At 42.9% G+C, this 20,769-nt stretch overlaps 1 protein-coding gene across 3 annotated transcripts in view; it reads left to right on the forward strand.

Annotated features, from left to right (window-relative positions):
* The window catches only part of CSDE1 (cold shock domain containing E1), a 20,320-nt gene extending 253 nt beyond the window's left edge, over window positions 1-20,067 (forward strand). The window contains exons 2-20 of one of the 3 annotated variants that reach the window (XM_041460546.1): window positions 2,786-3,221; window positions 6,479-6,677; window positions 7,552-7,661; window positions 7,995-8,087; window positions 8,608-8,705; window positions 8,853-8,934; window positions 9,247-9,375; window positions 9,544-9,669; window positions 10,411-10,623; window positions 12,211-12,351; window positions 12,440-12,598; window positions 13,163-13,270; window positions 14,073-14,248; window positions 14,645-14,757; window positions 15,403-15,522; window positions 15,713-15,891; window positions 16,841-17,004; window positions 18,043-18,175; window positions 18,956-20,067. In XM_041460546.1, the coding sequence (XP_041316480.1) occupies window positions 6,479-6,677; window positions 7,552-7,661; window positions 7,995-8,087; window positions 8,608-8,705; window positions 8,853-8,934; window positions 9,247-9,375; window positions 9,544-9,669; window positions 10,411-10,623; window positions 12,211-12,351; window positions 12,440-12,598; window positions 13,163-13,270; window positions 14,073-14,248; window positions 14,645-14,757; window positions 15,403-15,522; window positions 15,713-15,891; window positions 16,841-17,004; window positions 18,043-18,175; window positions 18,956-19,003 (2,391 nt within the window). In that variant the 5' untranslated portion in view covers window positions 2,786-3,221 and the 3' untranslated portion in view covers window positions 19,004-20,067. The remainder of the gene's footprint in view (window positions 1-2,785; window positions 3,222-6,478; window positions 6,678-7,551; window positions 7,662-7,994; window positions 8,088-8,607; window positions 8,706-8,852; window positions 8,935-9,246; window positions 9,376-9,543; window positions 9,670-10,410; window positions 10,624-12,210; window positions 12,352-12,439; window positions 12,599-13,162; window positions 13,271-14,072; window positions 14,249-14,644; window positions 14,758-15,402; window positions 15,523-15,712; window positions 15,892-16,840; window positions 17,005-18,042; window positions 18,176-18,955) is intronic. The other 2 variants (XM_041460549.1, XM_041460548.1) reach the window with 2 other exon arrangements.
* Window positions 20,068-20,769: the final 702 nt, after the last annotated feature.

Here is a 20,769-nt window from a genome sequence, read left to right on the forward strand (position 1 = left end):
CCCCTCGGCGCGGCCGCCCCTCGCTCCGCCGCCTCCATCTTGGTGCAGCGCAGCGAGCGGGGCCGCGGCAGGGACCGGGCCTGGGCGGCTCCGGCGGTCCGGGGCCGGTTCTCTGCTGTCCGCACCGATACCCGGCGCGGGGCTCGTCTCCGCACCGCAGAACCTTTAAAAAATCCGGATATTTCTTTTGACGACTTTTTAAGGTTTTTTTTTTCTCCATACATTCTTTACAGATGTCCTTGGTAGTTCTTTAATTCTTTTTCCCCCATATACATATTTTTTCTGACCTGGAAAGGACTTCACTGCTGTGGTGGTGGCTTGTCTCATAGCTGTCACGTACTGGCTGGGGTGCCCGAGAGCTCAGTGCTGCTTTCCAATATCCATCTGAAAAGAGATGGAGGAGCCTGATCTCCACGGATCTGTGTTGATAAGACGAAGCCTTATCTTCATCAAATTGTACCTCGGTCACGTCATAGAGGGCTGTTTCTGGAAGCACGTGCTCTGATCCACAGAGTGCATGTCCTTGCAGTTGCCTCTTTTTGTGAAGAAAATGAGAAGCAGAACAATGCTCTCATCGGGCAGGTTCCATGTGGGGCTCTGTGGGTGATTCTGGCTGTGAGCAGCTTCATGTGACCCGCTGTCATTTAGCAGGATCTGCACAGGAGAGGCCTCAGGAGCAGGGCCCAGCTCTTCCCTGTCTTTGCATTAAGCCTTTCAGCTGTAAATACACAAATGCAGAAGGCACTGAGACTTGGGGGCTGGGCAGCTGCTCAGGGTGTTTACCATTTGGAGGAGTATTTATAGTAGCTGAATTAAAAAGTAAGGAATTTGAGGCAGATGAGCACAGTGAGATTTCTTTTTGCTTGAGTTTTGCTTGCATGATGAGCTTTTTTTTTTTTTTTAAGAACTTAAGTGTAGTAAACCCATCTTGTTATCAAATCAGACTGGGTTTTAATGGAAATGTTTATGCCTTTACTCCACAACTGATAAAATTAGCTTTAGTCTTATTTTATCAGATGAAGTGTTTTGATTATTAAATGAAAAAGTGATGTATTTTATGGCCAAGAAGTGATAAATGCAATATGATAAGAGTTACATCTCTAGGAGAGCTCTAATAATACCAGTCTAATTAAATGAGAGAGAAGTACGTGAGAAGATTCCAAGTGTGTCTGTGCAGTTCCTGGGATGCAGTGTGCTCATTTGAGAGCTGAAATGCTGCCCCAAAATACAGCTGTCCTGGAAGATTGTGGTAACAGTTGCCCCAGTGTAATGCTGAGGTGAGGGAAAAGCAGTGATACTGTTATCTTTGCAACAGCCTTGTGTCTTCTAATTTATAATATTTTATACTGAAATCTTTCAGTGCAAACCTTTTACACCAGATTTGAGCAGCCCTCACCCAGTTTATTTAATCTATTTCACATGTGCTTGATAGGAAAACTCATTTCAGCTGGAAATTCTCAGTGGTGGTTGAAGGGGATGCTTCAGCTGGGAAAATCCCTGAAATACAAACTTCTGTAAGACTGGAGATGAGTTTGCACATTTGGGGTCCTTGCAGTAGCTGCCTTCACTCCGCATTTTCACTGGGGTGAGGGTGAGACTTGGAAGTGTCTTTGCATTCAGGTTTCAGTCACTTAAAATGATTCTTTCAAATCACCAGAGGGAGTTCAAAGCTCGGTATAAGTTGTGAAATTCACTTTCCTGCTACACTGGAGAAAGAGGCTCTGTCCATATTTTTTCTCTTTTGGGGTGGGACTTGTGGAATGATTTGGGGAAGAGTTGTGCTCTGATGCTTCATACCTTCACACGACTGCAGAACTGCCAGTGTATCTGTGAGGTCAGGGCTCTGTTGTTTCTCACCCGCTTTTGTCCACAAAAATATCCTCCCTTTTTTTTTTTTCCCTATCTACTGAGTAAGCAACAAACTCAAAACTTGATTTCTTCTCAAGGAAGGCTCTCTATGTCTGTAAGGTTATGTTTTGTGTGGTAGGTGGCAGTTTGCTGAACCTGCTTTTCTCATGAAAAGACAAAATGGCACTCTTTTAGGAGGGAATTAATTGCTAACTAGTAACTGGTGCAGAAAGGCTTCTCCTGGTGTTAGCTACACAAATACATCACATGGAATCAACATTTTACAAAAACTGTTTCATAAGTCCAGCTCTGTGTTATTTTACATGCAGTGTCTGTACCCATAATTGAGACGTTTGTTAATTTTTATACAATTCTAAGCGTGTTTCAGGTATCACTAGTCCTTAACCTTTGGAGCAGAAGTAATCAGGAAATTTTAATTCCCATGCATATGTACATCCTATTGCTCCTCTGAGGATCTGTGTGAGCACTTATTAAATTATAGCATAATTTATATGAGCACCCATATAAAGTTAGTGATGGGAGGACTGAAGTTTGCTGATGGATCAAAACTAATGGTCAAAACGAAGTTGAGATTTAATGGTACACACTGGGACCTTCCTTGAGATGCCTAAGTCTGTCTGAAAAGTTCAGAATTGGAAATACCATCTCACTGGATTGGAGTCAGCCAGTCTTTTGCAAAACAAAACTGGAAGTGGAATGCCAAAGATGTCTGTAAAACAGCTTTTTTTAACATGGATTAAACCTACTGTATTAAGTTAGAGGAAATGTTCCTGTCGTTATTAAGAGCTAGAACTGATGTGCAAGGGGTTTTTGAAGTAGATGGTCTTTAAGGCCCCATGCAAACCAATCCATTCTGTGATTTGATGAGAATTTCCTTCAAAGTGATACTTAGTGTGTGTCTTTCTCCTTTCTCCAGTATGAAGTGGAACAGAACAGAATTTACCACCTGAAACTGCTGCTTCAAGTTCAGATCAGGAAAAGAATATAAGTATACCACATTGTAACAACTCAAGACCAAAGAAGAGGCAACTTACACTGAAGAAGATACAAGGCTTGATCTGAAACAAGAAGTTTGTGCCTACTCAACAGCTTCAAAAGAGCACGTCCCAACGCTGCTATAGTAGTCTTTGTTTTCTCCAGTGCTGTAGTGAAACTGCCCAGGGCAGCAGCACTTGTATTCTCTAGAGCTTGATAGATCACCTTCTTTTGCTATCTTTTTCTTTCTCTTTTTGTCTCTCTTCCTTTTGTTCCCTTTTTTAAAACAATAGCAGTCTTCATCCTTAGAAACTTGTGCTGAAACAGAAGAATCGGCAAATACTACTGAAAGTGCAATATTTGAATATCACTGCGAGGTTGGTGCACATGGTGGAGAAAGAGTGATATGTGTGGTTTTGAGCTTGGTTCTTACTAAGTTTTTAACAGAAGGGGGTGGGGTTGGTTAGGGTTTTTTAATAGTTCTTGATAATAAATTAATTTAATAGTGAAGCTCTGGCACAGGGTGCCCAGAGCAGCTGTGGCTGCCCCATCCTGGGAAGTGTCCAAAGCCAGGCTGGGCAGGGCTTGGGGCAATGTGGGATGGTGGAAGGTGTCCCTGCCCATGCCAGGGGGTGGAACAGGATGATATTTAAGGTCCCTTCCCTCCAAACCATTCAGTGGTTTCATGACTCTTTGCTGTTATGTTCATATATTTTGGTGAATTCATAGTAGCTGCTATGTGGTTCTATTTAACAACACTTGTAGCCCTTGAGAGCTGATTATTGTTGTTTTTCTCTTCTAGTAACAGTAGGTTTGTGGTTCCAATCCCTTTTCTCAAATAATTTCTCTTTAGTATTTTAATCTTATAGTGCAGGTATTTTTTTTTTCTTTTGATTGGGTTAATAGTTCATATTCCTGTTATAAGATGTAGGAATTAGACAATTATCTGGAAAAGCTGCTGATACTTTATAGTATCTTTATACAGGAAGTTTTAATGCCACCTGAGGAATCTTTGTTTGAACTGAAGTTGTCAGGCTTTAGAGGACTGATGAGGAGTTCTTTGTGCTGTGCTGCTAATGCTCCTTTAAACTCACACTGTTCAAATGATGTCATGCCGTGATAGTCTGAGCAGGAGGTGAAGCACTGTGGCTTTCTAACCCTAACAGAGGCTGTTCTGAGCTAAATTTTAAGCTAGATTTTTGTCATTTTCTCTCTCTGATGTAACTTTAGTTCATGTTTGGGGCAGGGTGTCTGCTTGTTGCTTCCCCTGTGTCAGAGGTGAGGTGGCCATTTGGTGACTCACAGAAGCCTTTGGCAGGCTCATTCCAGCTTCTGGAATGGGTTAATGCTCTGGCCTGTAATTCTCCTGGGAGAAGGTATAATAACATATCATTTTCTCTTCTCCCAGCCACCCTACTTGCAGGACCAGTTTATTTTTGAAAAGTATTTCAAACTCTAGGATAGCCTAAAACACTTCAGCTGTTGTGTTCCCACAAGACATTTTCTGGTGTGGTGTGTCCTGGGGTTACCTTCCTCAAAAGATGAGGATTGTCATCTTGGCATGATGCTGACAGGAACTAGTCAGTAAATCTTAGCAGCTTTATCAAGTGCCTTTTGTTAAATACTCAGAGAAATGTGTCCTTCAAACATAATCCAGTGCATAAAAAAGATGTGACTGCTGTGGCTTTTGTCGTTTGAGCAGCTTAGGCTGGACAGGAGGGAAAAGAGAACTTTGTTGAGGCAACAGTTACCCCAGAAAGGTGGTGGAACCTCTGTCCTTGGAGGTCTCAGGACTCAGCTGGACAAAGCCATGGCTGCCTTTGTTGGCAAGAGGCCTTTGGGGAGGGATGGGCTGGAGCTCTGTGTGTCTCTAACAGGGTCTTGTTTCTGATTCATTATTTTCTGGCATGGCAGTATTTCATGACTTGAACATGTTAAGGGTATTGATTTATGTCACTTAGTGCAGGTTGGTCAGGTAAGAATAAAAGGGCAGCATTGGTTGAAATTAAGAGATTGTTACTAGTTTTTAAGTGAAAGAAAAGTAAGATGTAGAGCAAGGAAATAAGCAGTTACAGAAACGATATTCCAGCAGATTTAGCAGCTCAGTGAATTCTTAAAGAGCCTTGGGTGGTAACAGTGTACTGTGGAAGTGCTGACCAGTGCTGTGGGATGGAGACCATTGCACAGTGTCCTGGGATCCTTTTGCCCCCTCAAATCACTCCCCCACCTTCTGTTCCTTGGTTTTTCTTCATCTACCCCATGTGGGTCTGAAGCAGAAGTGGGGAGAAGAACTCCTCCTCTTGGAGGTCAAAATACTGTCAATCTTTACTTTGTGTGCTTGTTTCCAATTTATTTTTTTAATGTCAGTCTCCAAGACCAAAGATTTCTGCTCAAGAACTTCACAGCAGGTGTTTTTTTGGTGCTCTTTGATCACCTTTAAACTGATTTCCAAACAGCAGAGTAAGAATGCTGTGCCTTCTGATACATTGAGTAACTCACTGGCTGTGTTAGAGTGAGAAACATGACCCTTTTACAAGTTCCTCAGGTGTCTCTTATCACCACTAAACACATTGCTGAGTAATTTTTAATCTCTGCTTGTTACAGCAAGAAAGCAGAGAACCGATATGATCTCACTCTGTTTCCAAATTAAAACATCTGGAAACTAACAAATAATCCTGTATATTTTAAGATGCATATTGACTGTTTGGAGGGAAGAGAGTTGCTTCAGTTTTCTCTCTTGAATTGCAGTTTAGTGAGGTATAATACTTTTCATCTGATTTAATTGCTAACCAAGTCCAAGTGCCCTGCTTTAGAAAGGAGACTTGTACATCAGAAAAGCCAATGAGTTGGTAAAGGGATTGGGAATGGTTGAAGGGTGGATTTGTAACTTGAAAGGAAAAAAATGCCCCATAAAATAAAATGTTTTAATAGATGTCAGTTAATTTAGGAGTTCTTTACAGCTTTAGTGCTATTTTCAAATTTTCTGTGTCTTTCTAGCACTTGAGCTTCTATGCCAGAGGAATGTTAAATTCTGGTTATTAATTCCATAACTGTACAAAACTGTTTAATTACTTAATAGCGTATTTTAGTATGAAAGACTGAGCACATGAACTAGAGAGAAACTATGTAGGGATTTGAACCTAATTGTGTTGATTCAGAACTGTTGCAGTTCCCTAATCACCTGTTTAATTTGGAAGAGCAGATACTTCAGATATTTTCAGGCTCTGGTGTGAAACAGTGAACGTGGGAGTACTTTGAGGTGTAATACTTGAAAAATGCCAGAAGTCTGTTTTGTTCTAAGCAAGCTTTGTTTTGGTGTTACAGTTCTGGCTTGTTTTATAAACATGTTGCCTGTACAAATTCTAAGGATTACTGTGTTAAAGAAGCTCAACTCTTGGTAGTTTTAAAACACATTTTAGGAACGTTCTTAAACACATTTTAGGAACGTGTCAGTAACTACACAAGCTCTTACTGTGTTGTGGGGATGTGTCTTGGTTTGGAAAGACGGATGTTTGCTAAGGAAGGCAGGAGCCTCCCCTGAAATGGAAAATGTAAAGTCTGCTTGGCAATCTGGGACAGGATGTGAAGGAAGGAAGCTGATGCTCAGTATTGTTCTTTGCTTTGTGTGGCCCAGATGAGCTTTGATCCAAACCTGCTCCACAACAATGGACACAACGGGTACCCCAATGGTACTTCGGCAGCGCTGCGCGAGACCGGGGTCATCGAGAAGCTGCTGACCTCGTACGGCTTCATCCAGTGCTCGGAGCGGCAGGCCCGGCTCTTCTTCCACTGCTCCCAGTACAACGGCAACCTGCAGGAGCTCAAAGTAGGAGGTACCTGAGCTTTGGCACCTGTCAGAAAATACCCTCTGCTGATCTGGGTGTAGTGCTTTTGGTTTGTTAATTTCAGTTTTTGCTAATTTTGATATTTCCTCGTTAATGCGCTGGTGAGTGTGGTGAGCTTCAGTGTTGGTTAGTTATTAAGGTATTTATTTCTTGCTGTGAGATAGGATTAGGAGAAAGGTAAAGTCGGTTTAAAATTTTAAAAGGGTATAAAGAAAATTTTATTAAAAGGAACCAAAAGAAAAAAAAGTAGTAAGAATCAAACCACTTTTTAGAGCACTTCTTCTCCCCCCACAACCTCTTCTTTTTCACTGATAATGTAAAGAAACTGCCTTGAATAATTCATTGCTCGTGGTGGGAGCCCTTCTCAGCACTTTGTGCAGCTTGTGGTACAAACTTGTGGAGAAAGAAAGGAAAAAGGACCTTGTTAGGTCAAACTTGTCTAGCTGTGATGGAGGCAAGTACTCAGACTGTGGGAGAATTTACCTCTTGTGCTCCCTGTTTCTTTGGTTAGAGTTAGTTTGAGGATGGCCAGGTGTTTTTCACATGAAGAGGCTGCAACTTCGTGCTGATAATTACCATGAGACTGAAGCTTCTAAACTGTTTCATGGCCTTTGTTGTGTTGTGTGAACTTCAGAGTGGAGTCTGCTGTGCAGCAAGCAAGGCAGGGGGAGGGAATTGCTGTGGAATTACACCAGAATAGTTTATTGGCAACAGGAGATAGTAAGCAGAATAACCAGAAAATTTTTGCAAAATGTTTGGCTACAGCAGTGAATTAAACTCAGCCGTGTAGTGATTTTTGTAAAAAACCCCAATCCCATCCAGAGCTCTGACAGCATCATTGCAATGTTTGCTTGTCTTGCAGATGATGTTGAGTTTGAAGTGTCTTCTGACCGCCGAACTGGAAAACCCATTGCTATTAAATTGGTGAAGATAAAGCCAGAAATATTACCTGAAGAACGAATAAATGGACAAGTTAGTGCCTGTTTTCTATACCTGCATAATTGCCATTCTTTTACTCCAGTACAGAAAACTGGGTTAATTGAGCATGGATAGTAACTACCTCCAGTATAGTTACACTGAAATACATTTCAGTGTGCTCTGGTAAAAATTCAGAGGTTCAGTTTGAGCTCTTACTTGGCTCCAAACACTTCTTAGAGCCAAGAGGGGTTCTGTGAGATTGAAAAGTTGCAGTGTGGCATTCCCTGCTGAGTGTGTAGTAGAGGATACTGAGATTCATTTTGTGTACAACAATGCCACTCCTGAAATGACTAGCAATGGATTTTTTTTTTTTTTTTTGACTGGTAGGTTGTGTGTGCTGTTCCTCACAATTTAGAGAGTAAATCTCCAGCTGCCCCGGGTCAAAGTCCAACAGGGAGTGTTTGCTACGAACGTAATGGGGTAAAGCTTGCGTATTTTACTTGAACTCTTCACTGGTCCATCACTGTGGTCTATGAAAAAAAAAAAAAACAAACAAAAAAAAATAAAAACAGCAGTTTAATGTAGACAATTGGCACTGCACTGAACTGTGCAGTTTTTGGCCAAAAAAAAAAAAGCATGCTTTGGTAATTACTACAAAAGTAATGTTTTTTAGACAGTTTGCTTGCTTATATCTGTGGAGAACTTCCTAGAACCAAATAGTTCTCTTTTAAACTTGATGAAGTTCATGTATCCTTATCTTGAACTTCTAATCTTTAGAAATTGGCCTTTAAAGATGGTCATGTACAAAGCCTTTCAACTTAAGCTGCTTGTTACATATTCATCAAAACAGCACGACAGAAAAATAATGTTTTGCATGCCATGTTTATTATTGTTGATTTTCTCACTAAATTAAGCAGATATTGGTATTACAATTGTGTTAATCTTTCTTTGAAACAACTATTCTGCAAATAGAGTAACTTTAGTTAATGTTAATTTACAGGAAGTATTTTACCTGACTTACACCCCAGAAGATGTTGAAGGAAATGTGCAGCTGGAAACAGGAGATAAAATAAACTTTATAATTGATACAAATAAACAGTAAGTTGATATTGCTTTTCTGGCTTCATAGTTTGTTTTAGTAGTCAGACAGAATTTATACCTATTAGAACTATTATATGAAATAAAATCTTATTTATTGTTTTAGTTTTGTGTTTACAGATTGGGTTTTTTTTTGTTTTTGTCTAGTACTGGTGCTGTAAGTGCTCGTAACATTATGCTATTAAAAAAGAAACAAGCCCGCTGTCAAGGAGTAGTCTGTGCCATGAAAGTAAGTGTTTTAAGTTTCATTTGAAAATGAAATGCTGTTTTGAAGAGTGCTGTCCAGAGTAATATTTAAGTTGTTTAGAGCTGTTAACAGCTTGGGCTGCATGTGTAAATTGTGTGAAATGGTTTAAACAGCTCATCTTTCAAAGAAAGTTCTGTTTATTTCTGTTTGTATATTTCTTGTGGCAGTCAGCTGTGTACACCTGTAAGTGCTGTGCTGGGATTCAGAGATTGTTTTGTGTTTAACAGAACATGTCAGATGATTTATTGGTATGTTCCAATAATGGACAATTAAACACTTCTTTTCTCTTGACAGGAAGCCTTTGGATTTATTGAGAGAGGTGATGTCGTGAAGGAGATATTCTTTCATTATAGTGAATTTAAAGGTGACCTAGAAACCTTACAGCCTGGTGATGATGTGGAGTTTACAATCAAAGACAGAAATGTAAGACGAAATCCAGTAAAACGGAAGCAAAGGTCCTAGGGAATAACTGCACAGCTCTCTGCTTTCCCCAGCTGTAAAAAGGGGGGAGGAGGATCATTGAGGTTTATTGGGAAATGTCTGTTACTTTCTCTCTTTTCTTTCTGTGTTTGACTGATTTTGTGTTCTTAGGGTAAAGAAGTTGCAACAGATGTTAGACTGCTGCCTCAAGGAACTGTCATTTTTGAAGATATCAGCATTGAACATTTTGAAGGAACTGTAACCAAAGTAATTCCAAAAGTACCCAGCAAAAACCAGGTGAGTTTCAGTAGTCAAATCTGTGTAGTGCTGGTTTGATTATATTGAATTCTAGTCAATAACTGGAAACATTTGTTCCCATTTCCCAGTACCTGTTTGTTGCATAAGTATCATGTCAGAATTAAGATTTACTCTTTTTCTTAATTTCAAATCCAAAGAGGAAGAGTTAGGGTAGCAGTACATGATGGAGTGTGTGTTTAATGTTTCAAATACTTTATTGTTTCAAATACTTGCTATACATTTTTGTGGGGTTAGACATATCCTTAAAGTAAAACAGTGGGGGAAAAGGGAAAAATATTTGCTGGGATAAGCCAGATCTATGGATTCTTGTGGGCATTAACAGTTAATGAGGCTTTTGGGCTGTAATGTTTGACTGGAGGAGTGTTCATGAGCACTTCCACTAAGGTTTTAGGGGAGTCTCTGTTAATGGGGGAAGGTTTGGGGTGTTTTGAAGACTTAGTGAGAAAGAGTCTGCATTTTAGGAGTGTTGTGAGTATGGTTATAAACTTCATTCTTGAAATAGAGAAAATTCCTTCAGCAGGACATGGCTGGGGCTTAAAAAACCTTCAAGCCAACCAACAGCTCCAAAAGCCACCTTGCACTGGGCAAGTTCCAGATGAGGAGTGGTGGAAATGGAGCAGAGCCTGAGTCCAGCAGGACTTGGCAGGAACCCCAGTGCTGTTGGCAGCTGTGCTGAGCCCTGCAGCTGAACTCAGCTTTCCCTTGGGTTTCTGTCCCCAGAGTGATCCATTACCCGGCCGCATCAAAGTGGACTTTGTGATTCCTAAGGAGCTTCCCTTTGGGGACAAGGACACAAAATCCAAGGTGACCTTGCTGGAGAGTGACCACGTTCGGTTCAACATTTCCACGGACAGGCGCGACAAACTGGAGCGAGCCACCAACATTGAGGTTCTCCCCAACACTTTCCAGTTTACTAATGAAACCAGAGAAATGGCAAGTATCATCCTTGAACATTTCTGATTCTTGAGGGGAAGTGAAAGTAATACATGAGTTGGGGGCTGTCTTCTACAATAGGTACAAAAATCACTCGTGTCTTCCATTGCCTGCTCTGAAATCCAGCTCTCAGACCTGCAGTGCAAGCAAAGCAGAAAATTCAGAATTAATGCTCTCTCTCTTTGCCTTAGAAGAATAAAGTCTTAACTACTTTTTAACATTTAAGTGAAATTATATTAGGAAATTAGACCTTAACTGGCCCTCTTGGATGGGATTGGCTGGTTGTAGCAGACAGAAGTAATGTAGTCTTGAACTGACAGCTTAAAATTCACATACTTGAGTCTAAAGAGGTAACTACTCATCTTCCTTTGGAAAACTGGAGACTCTGGGACTACCCTGGTTCAGGTAGTGAAAAGTGTAAATTATTGGAGGAGGGACTCTGAGCAGCTTTTGTATTTCAAGTTTTTCGGCCATTCTCTGTCTGAGGGTCAAGCAGAAGGACGGTAAAGAGCAGAGTTCTCTCAGTATAAGAAACTCTTTGTGGATTACAGGGACTACGATGGATGTGCTAATGAGCATTACAGAATATCTTTCATTCCTGTGACTTGGAATGTTGGTTCTGTTCCAGCTAGACTGTAACTTTGCTTTCCTTTGCAATTTGAAGTTCAATTACGGTGTTGTCACATCAGTGTGCTGTGAATTATTGTCCTTTGGCTTTACAAAACCCTGAGTTTTGATTTCATCCTTTGAGATTTTGGGTTTCTATCCTGTGGACTTCTTTTATTTCTGCTCTGGCTACATCCACCTGCCTGCCTGAGTTCAGCTGTCGTGGGTGTGATAGGTGCTGGCAGCTTCTAGGAAGGTTGGTTGTTTTGCTGGAGCTTGTGAAAACTGTTTAAGAGAAAAATGTTCCTAAAGGTGAAAGGAACTTTGCACTGTCATTCAGATCCTTTGAGCTTGTCCTGAGCCTTGCTAAACGAATTCTACCTTAATTCTGGCAGCATCTGGTACTAGTGTTTGTGTTTTTGTCAGTATATTCTGTTTATCACTCAGCATTCCATTTCAAGTGGTTATCAGGAAGGCCACTAAACTCCTGTGTCACATGGGAGTGTGTTCCCAAAACACACCCACGGGAATGGGAGTCTTGTTTAACAGCTTCTTTATAATTCCTTCATTTGTGACTGGAAATCTGATGGTTTTTCTCTTAAACTTTCCTCTGAACACTGGTTTTATTTCCTGGTTTTATAGATGGTTGTACTTTTAGTATGTGTTTAATATGCTCCTATGGATGATACAGTGTTTGCAGAGCTGCCCCATTGTGTTCCCTGTACTGGCAGGTTCTTTAACTTCAGTTCTTGAATTAATATTCTCCATTTCACTCTTTATCTCGAGTTGACTTCAGGAATGAGGTGGGGAGAACTTTCAGGTAGACCAGGGCCATGAGCACCAGGGTTTGCAAGGAGGGACATTCCTTAAACCAGGTTTTCCCAGGGTTCAGGCCTTTCTACCCACTCTTGACATGTGGAGCAGCTGGACAGGTGTCACATACCAGGGATTAAACTGTAATTGTTGGTTTGGCTGTTGCAGGGTGTGATTGCAGCAATGAGGGATGGCTTTGGCTTCATTAAGTGTGTGGACAGGGATGCTCGGATGTTCTTCCACTTCAGTGAGATCATGGATGGAAATCAGCTCCATATTTCAGATGAAGTAGAGTTCACCGTCGTTCCTGTAAGTGGCATTTAAACTCCTCTAACATCTCAGCAGTTAAGGAAATTATGCACAGTGTGTCAATAACCTGATGGATTTTTTTTTCCAGGATATGCTGTCTGCCCAAAGGAACCATGCCATCAGGATTAAAAAGCTCCCCAAGGGCACGGTTTCCTTCCACACCCAGTCAGAGCATCGCTTTGTGGGCACTATAGACAAAGAAGCCACTCCAGCCAAAGCCACTAGCCCAAATAAAGGCAAAGAGAAGGTAATGCTGCTCTTCTGCATTCCTGCCATTGCAGGCTGAGGCTGCTTCCTTAAAATCTCTAGTTCAGCTGGGTTTGAAGCACTGTTCGTTCTGTATAGATGTGAACTACAGCTGATGAGAGCAGTCAGTGAAAATTAATTGCTCTGAACAAGTTAATAAAAGTATGGTTAATAATCTTTAACAGTCATATTGTTATTGAGGATAATTTCCAGGAAATCGATGAGGAGTTTCTTTTTACCTCTCAGTACACAAGATTCTAGATAGAATTATTAAAGTTTCATGGGAAGAGTCTCTTCCTGTTTTTGTTCTGCTGTTTTAAGCAATGCCAGAATACTTAAAAGTTCCAATAAATGCTTCCTAGAACTGGTGGCAATACTTCATTGCCTTTTAAAATACTGTCTGGCATCATTTAAAGCTCCTTACCCAGAGTTTGGTTGTGATTTTGAGCAGAGTTTGAGTGTTTTTGTAAAACCACTGAGACTCCAGTGAGCAGTGCTTGAACTGTGTGTAGGAAACTGTTCCTAAAGAGGCACTGATTGCTGAATTCTGACCTCTTGTTTTCAGGAAGCTGAGGATGGAATAATTGTGTATGATGACTGTGGAGTAAAACTGACCATTCCTTACCAGGCCAAGGATGTGGAAGGATCTACTAATCCCCAGATAGGAGATAAGGTAAGGGAATTAAGTGTACTATTGGGAAATGCTGTTCTGGGGTGTGAGCTTCTCTTTGCCTGTACTTGGAACAAATGGGGGACAAGGCATCTGTGTGGTATCACCTGGAATGTTGTGTTTAAATGAGTCAATTTTCTGTAAGTAAAAAATACCCTCCAGCTTGGTGATACATAGATGGAAATAGTGTCTTACAGTGTAAATGATGCTTTTTAAACAAAGAATTTTTACCACTAAGTGGACACTGCTTGTCAAGAGGAGATTAATTAGCATAGAGACTTAAGATAGATATTGAAGGAGGAGAATATTCCTTCATAAGCATATTAGCCTGAGAGACAATGGAAAGGGAAAAAGCCTGGAGATCAGGAAGAGCAACAAAACCCTCAGGAGCCATTCTAGTTACTGGTTATTGTCTCTGAAAACTGAAACAAGGAGTGAAGTGAGGCACATCCCACTGTGGGCCGGGGTGAGCAGTGTAGGGAGAGGGCAGAAAGGTTCTCATGTTTCAGGGGTGAAAAGCTGAGTGCTGGGGGCTGGCCTGCCTTGCAGGTGTCCCAGGTGTGGTGCTGCTCCCTGGGATGTAGGAAATGTCAATGACAGATGTAGTTATGGTTTGGGGGTTTTTTGATGATCATGGTTTTCTTTGCATTTTTCTGTCTGGTATTGAATGTGTTTGGTTTTCTCTGCATTTTTCTATCTGGTATTGAACATGTTTGGTTTTCTTTGCATTTTTCTGTCTGGTATTGAACGTGTTTGGTTTTCTTTGCCTCTTTCTGTCTGGCATTGCTGGCCATGTCTCCACCAGGTTGAGTTCTGTGTGTGTGAGGTGAAGAGAACCGGGCTGCAGACGGCTGTTTCTGTCAGGATGCTGGGACGCAACTACAGCTCCAAGAGGCTCTTGGGATATGTGGCAGCCCTGAAAGATAACTTTGGGTTTATTGAAACAGCCAATCATGATAAGGAGATCTTCTTCCACTACAGGTGACTGACAGTTTTATTATTTGATTATGTGTCTGTTTGGGGGCAGTGGGAGGGCGTGGAGTTTTGTTGGGTTGAGTGTTGAACCCATTTGCACTTTACACACACTTATATATATTTATATAATTTTTATATATGCTTAAATATCTACAGTTTTATTTATCATCTCTGCTGAACTGGTTCAGACTTTTCTCTTAGTCAGCAGTCCTGGTGTTTTGTGCCTCTGATTCCCAGGTCAAGAAATCCAGTTGTGTTATGTATTTGAAATGCTTCATTTTCCTGAATGGAGATTCCTTGTGAACTTGATGAGGGATTTAAATAATTTCTGATAACTGATGTGGGTGTTGGGTGAGCATCAGTATTGTCTGTAAATATGACTTTATCATTCTGTTCCTGTAGTGAATATTGTGGTGATATCGATAGCCTGGAACTTGGAGACACTGTGGAATACAGCTTGTCAAAAGGCAAAGGAAACAAAGTTAGTGCAGAGAAAGTAAACAAAACACATGCAGGTAAGGCTCTACCTGGTGTTTTCTGTCTGCAGGGCCTCTTGGCACATGCTGGGGGCTAAAGTTTGTTAATGATCCATTTACAATTGGAGCTGAGAGCAAGAAGATGCTCAGTGTGGGGTGGTCACTGGGTCCCTGAAAGCTGCTGCCTGTGTTTGCAGAGAACAGACAAGCACAGGCCAACAGTTCTGTGCTCAGTAGCAATTCTGTGGACCTTTGGTGTCCTCAGCCCTCCTCACTTGGGGGTTCTGGGGAGAGGCTGAGTGGCAGAACTGGCCAGATCAGTTCCTGCGCTAATTGTGCTGTACCTCACAGGGGAAAACATTGCACGAGCAGGGCAGATGGGGGAGGGTATTAAGGATTGGGGCTGGGGGGAAATGCTTTCAAGATTATTGGATAATTAACATGAGTAGGGGATGTGGAAGAGAAAGGAAGGAAACACTTCGATTTGATTTTCAAGTTTCCTGACTTTTAAGTTTCTTGAGAAAAATTTTTCTACTTCCATGTGTGGTATGTCAGAGTGATTTTGATTTGGTGTCATGTAGTGCAAGATGTTGACTGCTGGCCAATAGGAATGACTTATTTAAATCAGTTTTAAAATAAACTATGATTAAAGCATCCTATTCCTCTATTCTCTGTCTCTTTCAGTGAATGGTATCACTGAAGAAGCTGATCCAACTGTTTACTCTGGTAAAGTAATTCGTCCCTTGAGGAGTGTAGATCCCACACAGACAGAGTACCAGGGCATGATTGAAGTCATGGAGGATGGTAAGCTTGGTTCCTTCTAATTAATTATTGTTCTCACAAATACACAAGTTGAATGCACTGTAAAAAGAACTGTTGAGGATTTTATTCACACTACAAACTGTATCCACCCAGCTAAGCTGATTCATAATGTTGGAAATCTGACATCAGGTGGCAAAGGTCTCTCAGTTCTGTCTCATACTTTTTCCCCTAGGTGAGATGAAAGGAGAGGTCTATCCTTTTGGAATTGTTGGCATGGCAAACAAGGGTGACTGTCTGCAGAAGGGGGAGACAGTAAAGTTCCAGCTGTGTGTGCTGGGTCAGAACGGGCAGACGATGGCTGTGAACATCACCCCGTTCCGCAGGGCCACCGTGGAGTGCGTCAAGGACCAGGTGAGTGACTCTGGGCACCAGGGCCATGGTGGTGGGAAACCACTGCTCCAGCTGGCACAGGGCAACTCAGAACACTTCAGCACTGCAGCTCAGGGAGCTGTGCCCAAACAGATGGCTCGGGACTCAGCTCTAGGGAACTGGTGTGGTAACCCAGGTTATGCCAGACCCTTGAGTGAAGGTGGGCTCAAAGCCTGGTTTGGTGCTGAAACATCAGAACTGCTGGGCAGCAGATAATTCTGAAGAATTGGCTTTGAGATGTCCTAGAAATTACTCTAACTGGTTTCTGCTACACAGAGTGTTTAAAAAGTGTTCAGAAAAACAAACAAAACACGCATGTACTTTGCTTCTGGAAGAAGCTTCTTCACAGCATTAAACATTCAGTGATTACAGCTCACCTGAAATGCAAAGGCTGATCTTTGCCCTCGTTGCATCTTGGAATGATTAAAAAGTTAAATGCTACAAATGCTTTCTGTTTTTACATATACCTTGCAGCACTAATCTCCAGTCTTTTATTGAGAGGCTGGATGAGTATTCCTGGCTTATACATGAGTAGAATGGAAAATAGAAGTAAATGGCTTCTTATCCCAGTGACAGGCCAAAAATTGAGTGATTGCTGCTGTGTAACTTCAGGGTGGAGTGTCAGAGCTTGGGCCACTGCTCTTCTCTGCTTAATACAGCTGCCAGCACTTGGGGGCAGTTTTCAGAACTTGTTCTATAGACTTTAGGATTTAAATGTGACTTTACAGTGCCAGGAAGAGTGCCTGGATTTCCAGAAGTGTTGTTTTCAGACAGAATGTTCTTATCACTGCAGAAATTGCATTTCCACTTCTATTAGACACTACAATTTTGAAGTTTTATTTAAAAGTAGTTAAACTACAATGATGAGTAAGTTACTGCATTTGTCTGGATGCAGAGCAAATTAATAACCTTGTGATGTGTTGCTTTTCAGTTTGGTTTCATTAACTATGAAGTTGGTGACAGCAAAAAGCTCTTCTTCCATGTCAAAGAAGTCCAGGATGGTGTGGAGCTCCAGGCTGGGGATGAAGTGGAGTTCTCAGTAATCCTGAACCAGCGCACAGGAAAATGCAGTGCCTGTAACGTGTGGCGTGTCTGGTGAGGCTTTGGGATTGAAGGGAGTGACCCTGGCACAGTGTCTGCATCCCAGCAGAGCCCTGCAGGCTGGGTCTGCCTGAGCTGGATGTTCCTGCAGCAGGAGCTCTGGGTTCCAGCTGCCTCCAGGGACAGCCGCACCTGAGAGCTCCCAGCTCTTCCAGGGGATCCAGAGCAGGCAGCAGCAGCACTCCCAGCTCTTCCTAATTACAGATGGCTTGTTCTCTTTTTAAACCTATTCTTAAACTCCCCCTGTAGGAGGAATTTGGATACAGGCTTGCAAGTGGAAGTTAATGATGAGGAAACTGATGGCTTTCCTGTGGGGATGCTGGCCTTTGGCCAGCACACTCCACAGTGCTGCCACCTCCTTCTTGAAGAGCAGCTTTAATTTTTAAGTAGAAAACTCATCTTTTAGAGATTCTTCTTTTTGGCCTGGCATTTTTTTAACTATATACGCACTTGAAGAAGACTGCATAATTTCTATTTTGTTTAAGCATGAGATAGCACTTCAGTAGTAACAGAAAGCTAATCTTTTTGTCTCAAAATTGTGTTCCAATCATCTTCAGAGATGTTGATGCTCTGGCATGATATGATGGCAACTTGCAAACCTTTATTATTGCAGTTGAATCACATAATCATAGAATGGGTTGCATGTAAGGGAACCTAAAAATCCATCAGGGACATCTGCCACTATCCCAGGTTGCTCCAAGCCCCATCCAGCCTGGCCTTGGAGATTGCCGGGGATGGGGCAGCCACGGCTTCTCTGGGCAGTACAAATGTAGGATACACTGGTTAGGTGTGCATGAGAGTAAACACAAGACCTCTGCTCCCTAAAGAACACCCTCTGGAGATCACTGAGCTCCTGCTAGTGCAGAATCCAGTGTGGACAGCAAGGTTTGGGGCAGGGCCAGGCCATCAGCCGGCTCTGCTGTCACACAGCATCAATCCTGTACAATAAGTGATTGTGTTCAAGGCCTGTGAAAGCTTGGGGTGCCTTGCCCAGCTCGGGGGTGACCCTGCCCTGTGTGTGCTCTCTTGCAGCGAAGGCGCCAAGGCCGTGGCTGCTCCGCGTCCCGATAGACTCGTGAACCGTTTAAAGAGCATCAACCTGGACGATGCCAACGCCCCGCGGCTCACGGTGCTCCGCCAGCCCCGGGGCCCCGACAACTCAAAGGTACAGACACAGGGCAGCAGCCCTGCAGGGCCTGCCTGCCCAGGGGAGCACACTGCTGCCTCTGTCGGGGGCCTGGGCTCTGTAGAGAGCTGTGCTGTGTGAGGGTGGGTTGTGTTTGTGCATGGGGCTGTGCCCTGTGCCCAGTGCTGTGCCCTGTGCCCAGTGCTGTGCCCTGTGCCCAGTGCTGTGCCCTGTGCCGTGCCAGTGCTGTGCCCTGTGCCCAGTGCTGTGCCCTGTGCCCAGTGCTGTGCCCTGTGCCCAGTGCTGTGCCCTGTGCCAGTGCTGTGCCCTGTGCCATGTCAGTGCTGTCTCCTGTGTCAGTGCTGTGTGCTGTGCTTTCAGAAGAGCACACAGGAGAGAAGCAACCCACTGCTGCCTGTGTTGGAGCCTTTCTGTCATGGTTTGTTTTGGCTGTCATAGTTTGCTCTTCATTTATGAACCTCAGAGGTAGCAAATTAAGTCTGTTTACCTAGACATGGCTTTCACACGACGTTCTGGCACTCCTTGATAAGCAGGAGAAAAGTGTTTGGAATCTCTGTTTATTTTGGACTACAAAGAACACCCCAGAGAACCTGTTTTATTGCCGTCTCTGTTTCTGAAGACAAACATGACTGATTAGAAGGGAGCTGCTTGGGTGGAACAAACCAGGCTCTGCCTCAAAGCCCAGTGGCAGTGCCAGGTTCACGGTTGGACTTGATGATTTTAAAGTCCTTTTCCAGCCTAAATGATTTCATGATTGTGTGATGCTGGAGCTAAAAGTGTGTTTTGTTTTCCTTGCAGGGATTTGGTGCAGAGAGAAAGATCCGCCAGGCTGGTGTTATAGACTGATCCCAACCCCACGGCGACGTTGGGCCGTGCGGTGGGGCTGCCGAAGGGTACTGAATATCTCCCTGTTCACCCCTTCCTCCAAATTCTCAGAAGCTATTCCACCAGTTTTAACACCTTCTCATGTTATGTTTAAAATTAAATTTATGAAACCATTTTAAATTTCTGCACAGTTGCATTCTGGAGAACTTTAAGGTGGCGCCTTATAGTATCACATTTTAGAAGCTTGTTTTGAATGGTGCATTTAACGCAACTGGTAACTGCAATCTCCATTGCCTCTGTGAGTAAACATAGACAGCTCTGCTCGGGCAGACCTTGTGGAATTCTGCACTACAGTTATTATGCTTTATCCTTGTTTTTGGCCAAGGTTTATTATGCCTTAGTGCTCAGTTGCATTATCTTCCTTCCCAAGTGGAAGGGAAGACTCACTTCAGCTCACTCTGCTCAAATTCTGAGGAACATGTGAGGGTGGAATAAGTTCTGTTTTTATCAGATCTCCACAAACATTCAGATACCTTGAGTTGATGGCCAAATGTTACAGTGTTTTCCTAGTTCATTTAACTTGACTCCTTTAGCCAGTCCTTAGAGCTCAGTGCAAGTCTCTCCCAGGGTCGGTGGATTTTGTAGTGTTCTGGAACAGACAGTGCAGAATTTCATAAGGCTGAGGTGTGCCATCAGTGTGGTAATTTAAATATATTTAAAACAATGCACAAATCTGCTGCTGCTTAGAACACTGCAGCTTCTAAACCCAGTTTCTTTTACTGATTTAAATTTAAAAAGAAAGAAGTTGTGCCTGAAGTGGATACATTTTTTTTGTTCTTTTTGCAGCCGGCACCCAGTGTACTGTAAGAGAATAAATACTTAGGCTTTCCATAGCTGTATTGAGACTTTCATCAAGGTGACTAGTTGATGTCTGTGTGCTTTTTTTTTTTTGTATTCTCAATTTAGGGTTTTCTTCTCTGGGAGATGCATTATCTTTGTAAAACAAAACATTGCTTTCTCCAATTTTTTTTTCTGTTAATGGCAAAGAATGGAAATAGAATAAAGTTTTACTGATTTTGAAAAAAGCCTCGTTGTGCTCAGCCTCTTCTTTCCTCACTGGGAGCTGTGCTAGACCTCTGTTGTCCCCATCACAGGCTCCGTCCTGGTGCCTCCAATTCTCACACCACCCTGAGGGATTTCTGTGTTTTTTTCCAGTTTTCACAAAGCAGGGAGTTCCCCCGGCAGGCCCCATCACCAACCCTACACTATTTATACATTATAACAGCCACATTCATTGGTTATGAATTACATCACTTCTAATTAGTGTCCAACCCCCGTTTGTGCTCTGCCCTCCCCTGCTCGGCTCTGTTCCTTGGCGGGGTGTGTTTGCAGCAGGCTCAGCAGGGCTGTGCTCTGATCCCGCTGCTGCAATTCCATTTTCCTGTTCCTGCTCCCTCCCGGGGCATCTGAGCCTCCCCTTCCTCTTGGGATTGTGGTCACTTAAAACGAAAACTGCTCCGGGTGCAGGATGCTCGCAGTGCAGCCCCTGACCCAGAACCGCCAGCTCCAGCTGTTCACTAGCAGCTTTCCGAAAGCGCAAAGCTTGGCTTAAACCCTTCTCAAATCCCGAGAGCTCGACGTCGTTCCCGGTTTAAAACCCACAGGGTGTGGGTTGGGTTCCCCCTCTAGACCCCGGGATCTGGGCCCGGTGCCGTTCCCCCTTGAAAGCTCCGGGATGCGGCGCCGGTGCCGTTCCCGGTTTAGAGCTTCGGGCTCGGTGCCGCTGC

Source organism: Pyrgilauda ruficollis, unplaced genomic scaffold (genome assembly GCF_017590135.1).
Source record: "Pyrgilauda ruficollis isolate IOZ18807 unplaced genomic scaffold, ASM1759013v1 scaffold144, whole genome shotgun sequence".
Lineage (NCBI taxonomy): Eukaryota > Metazoa > Chordata > Aves > Passeriformes > Passeridae > Pyrgilauda > Pyrgilauda ruficollis.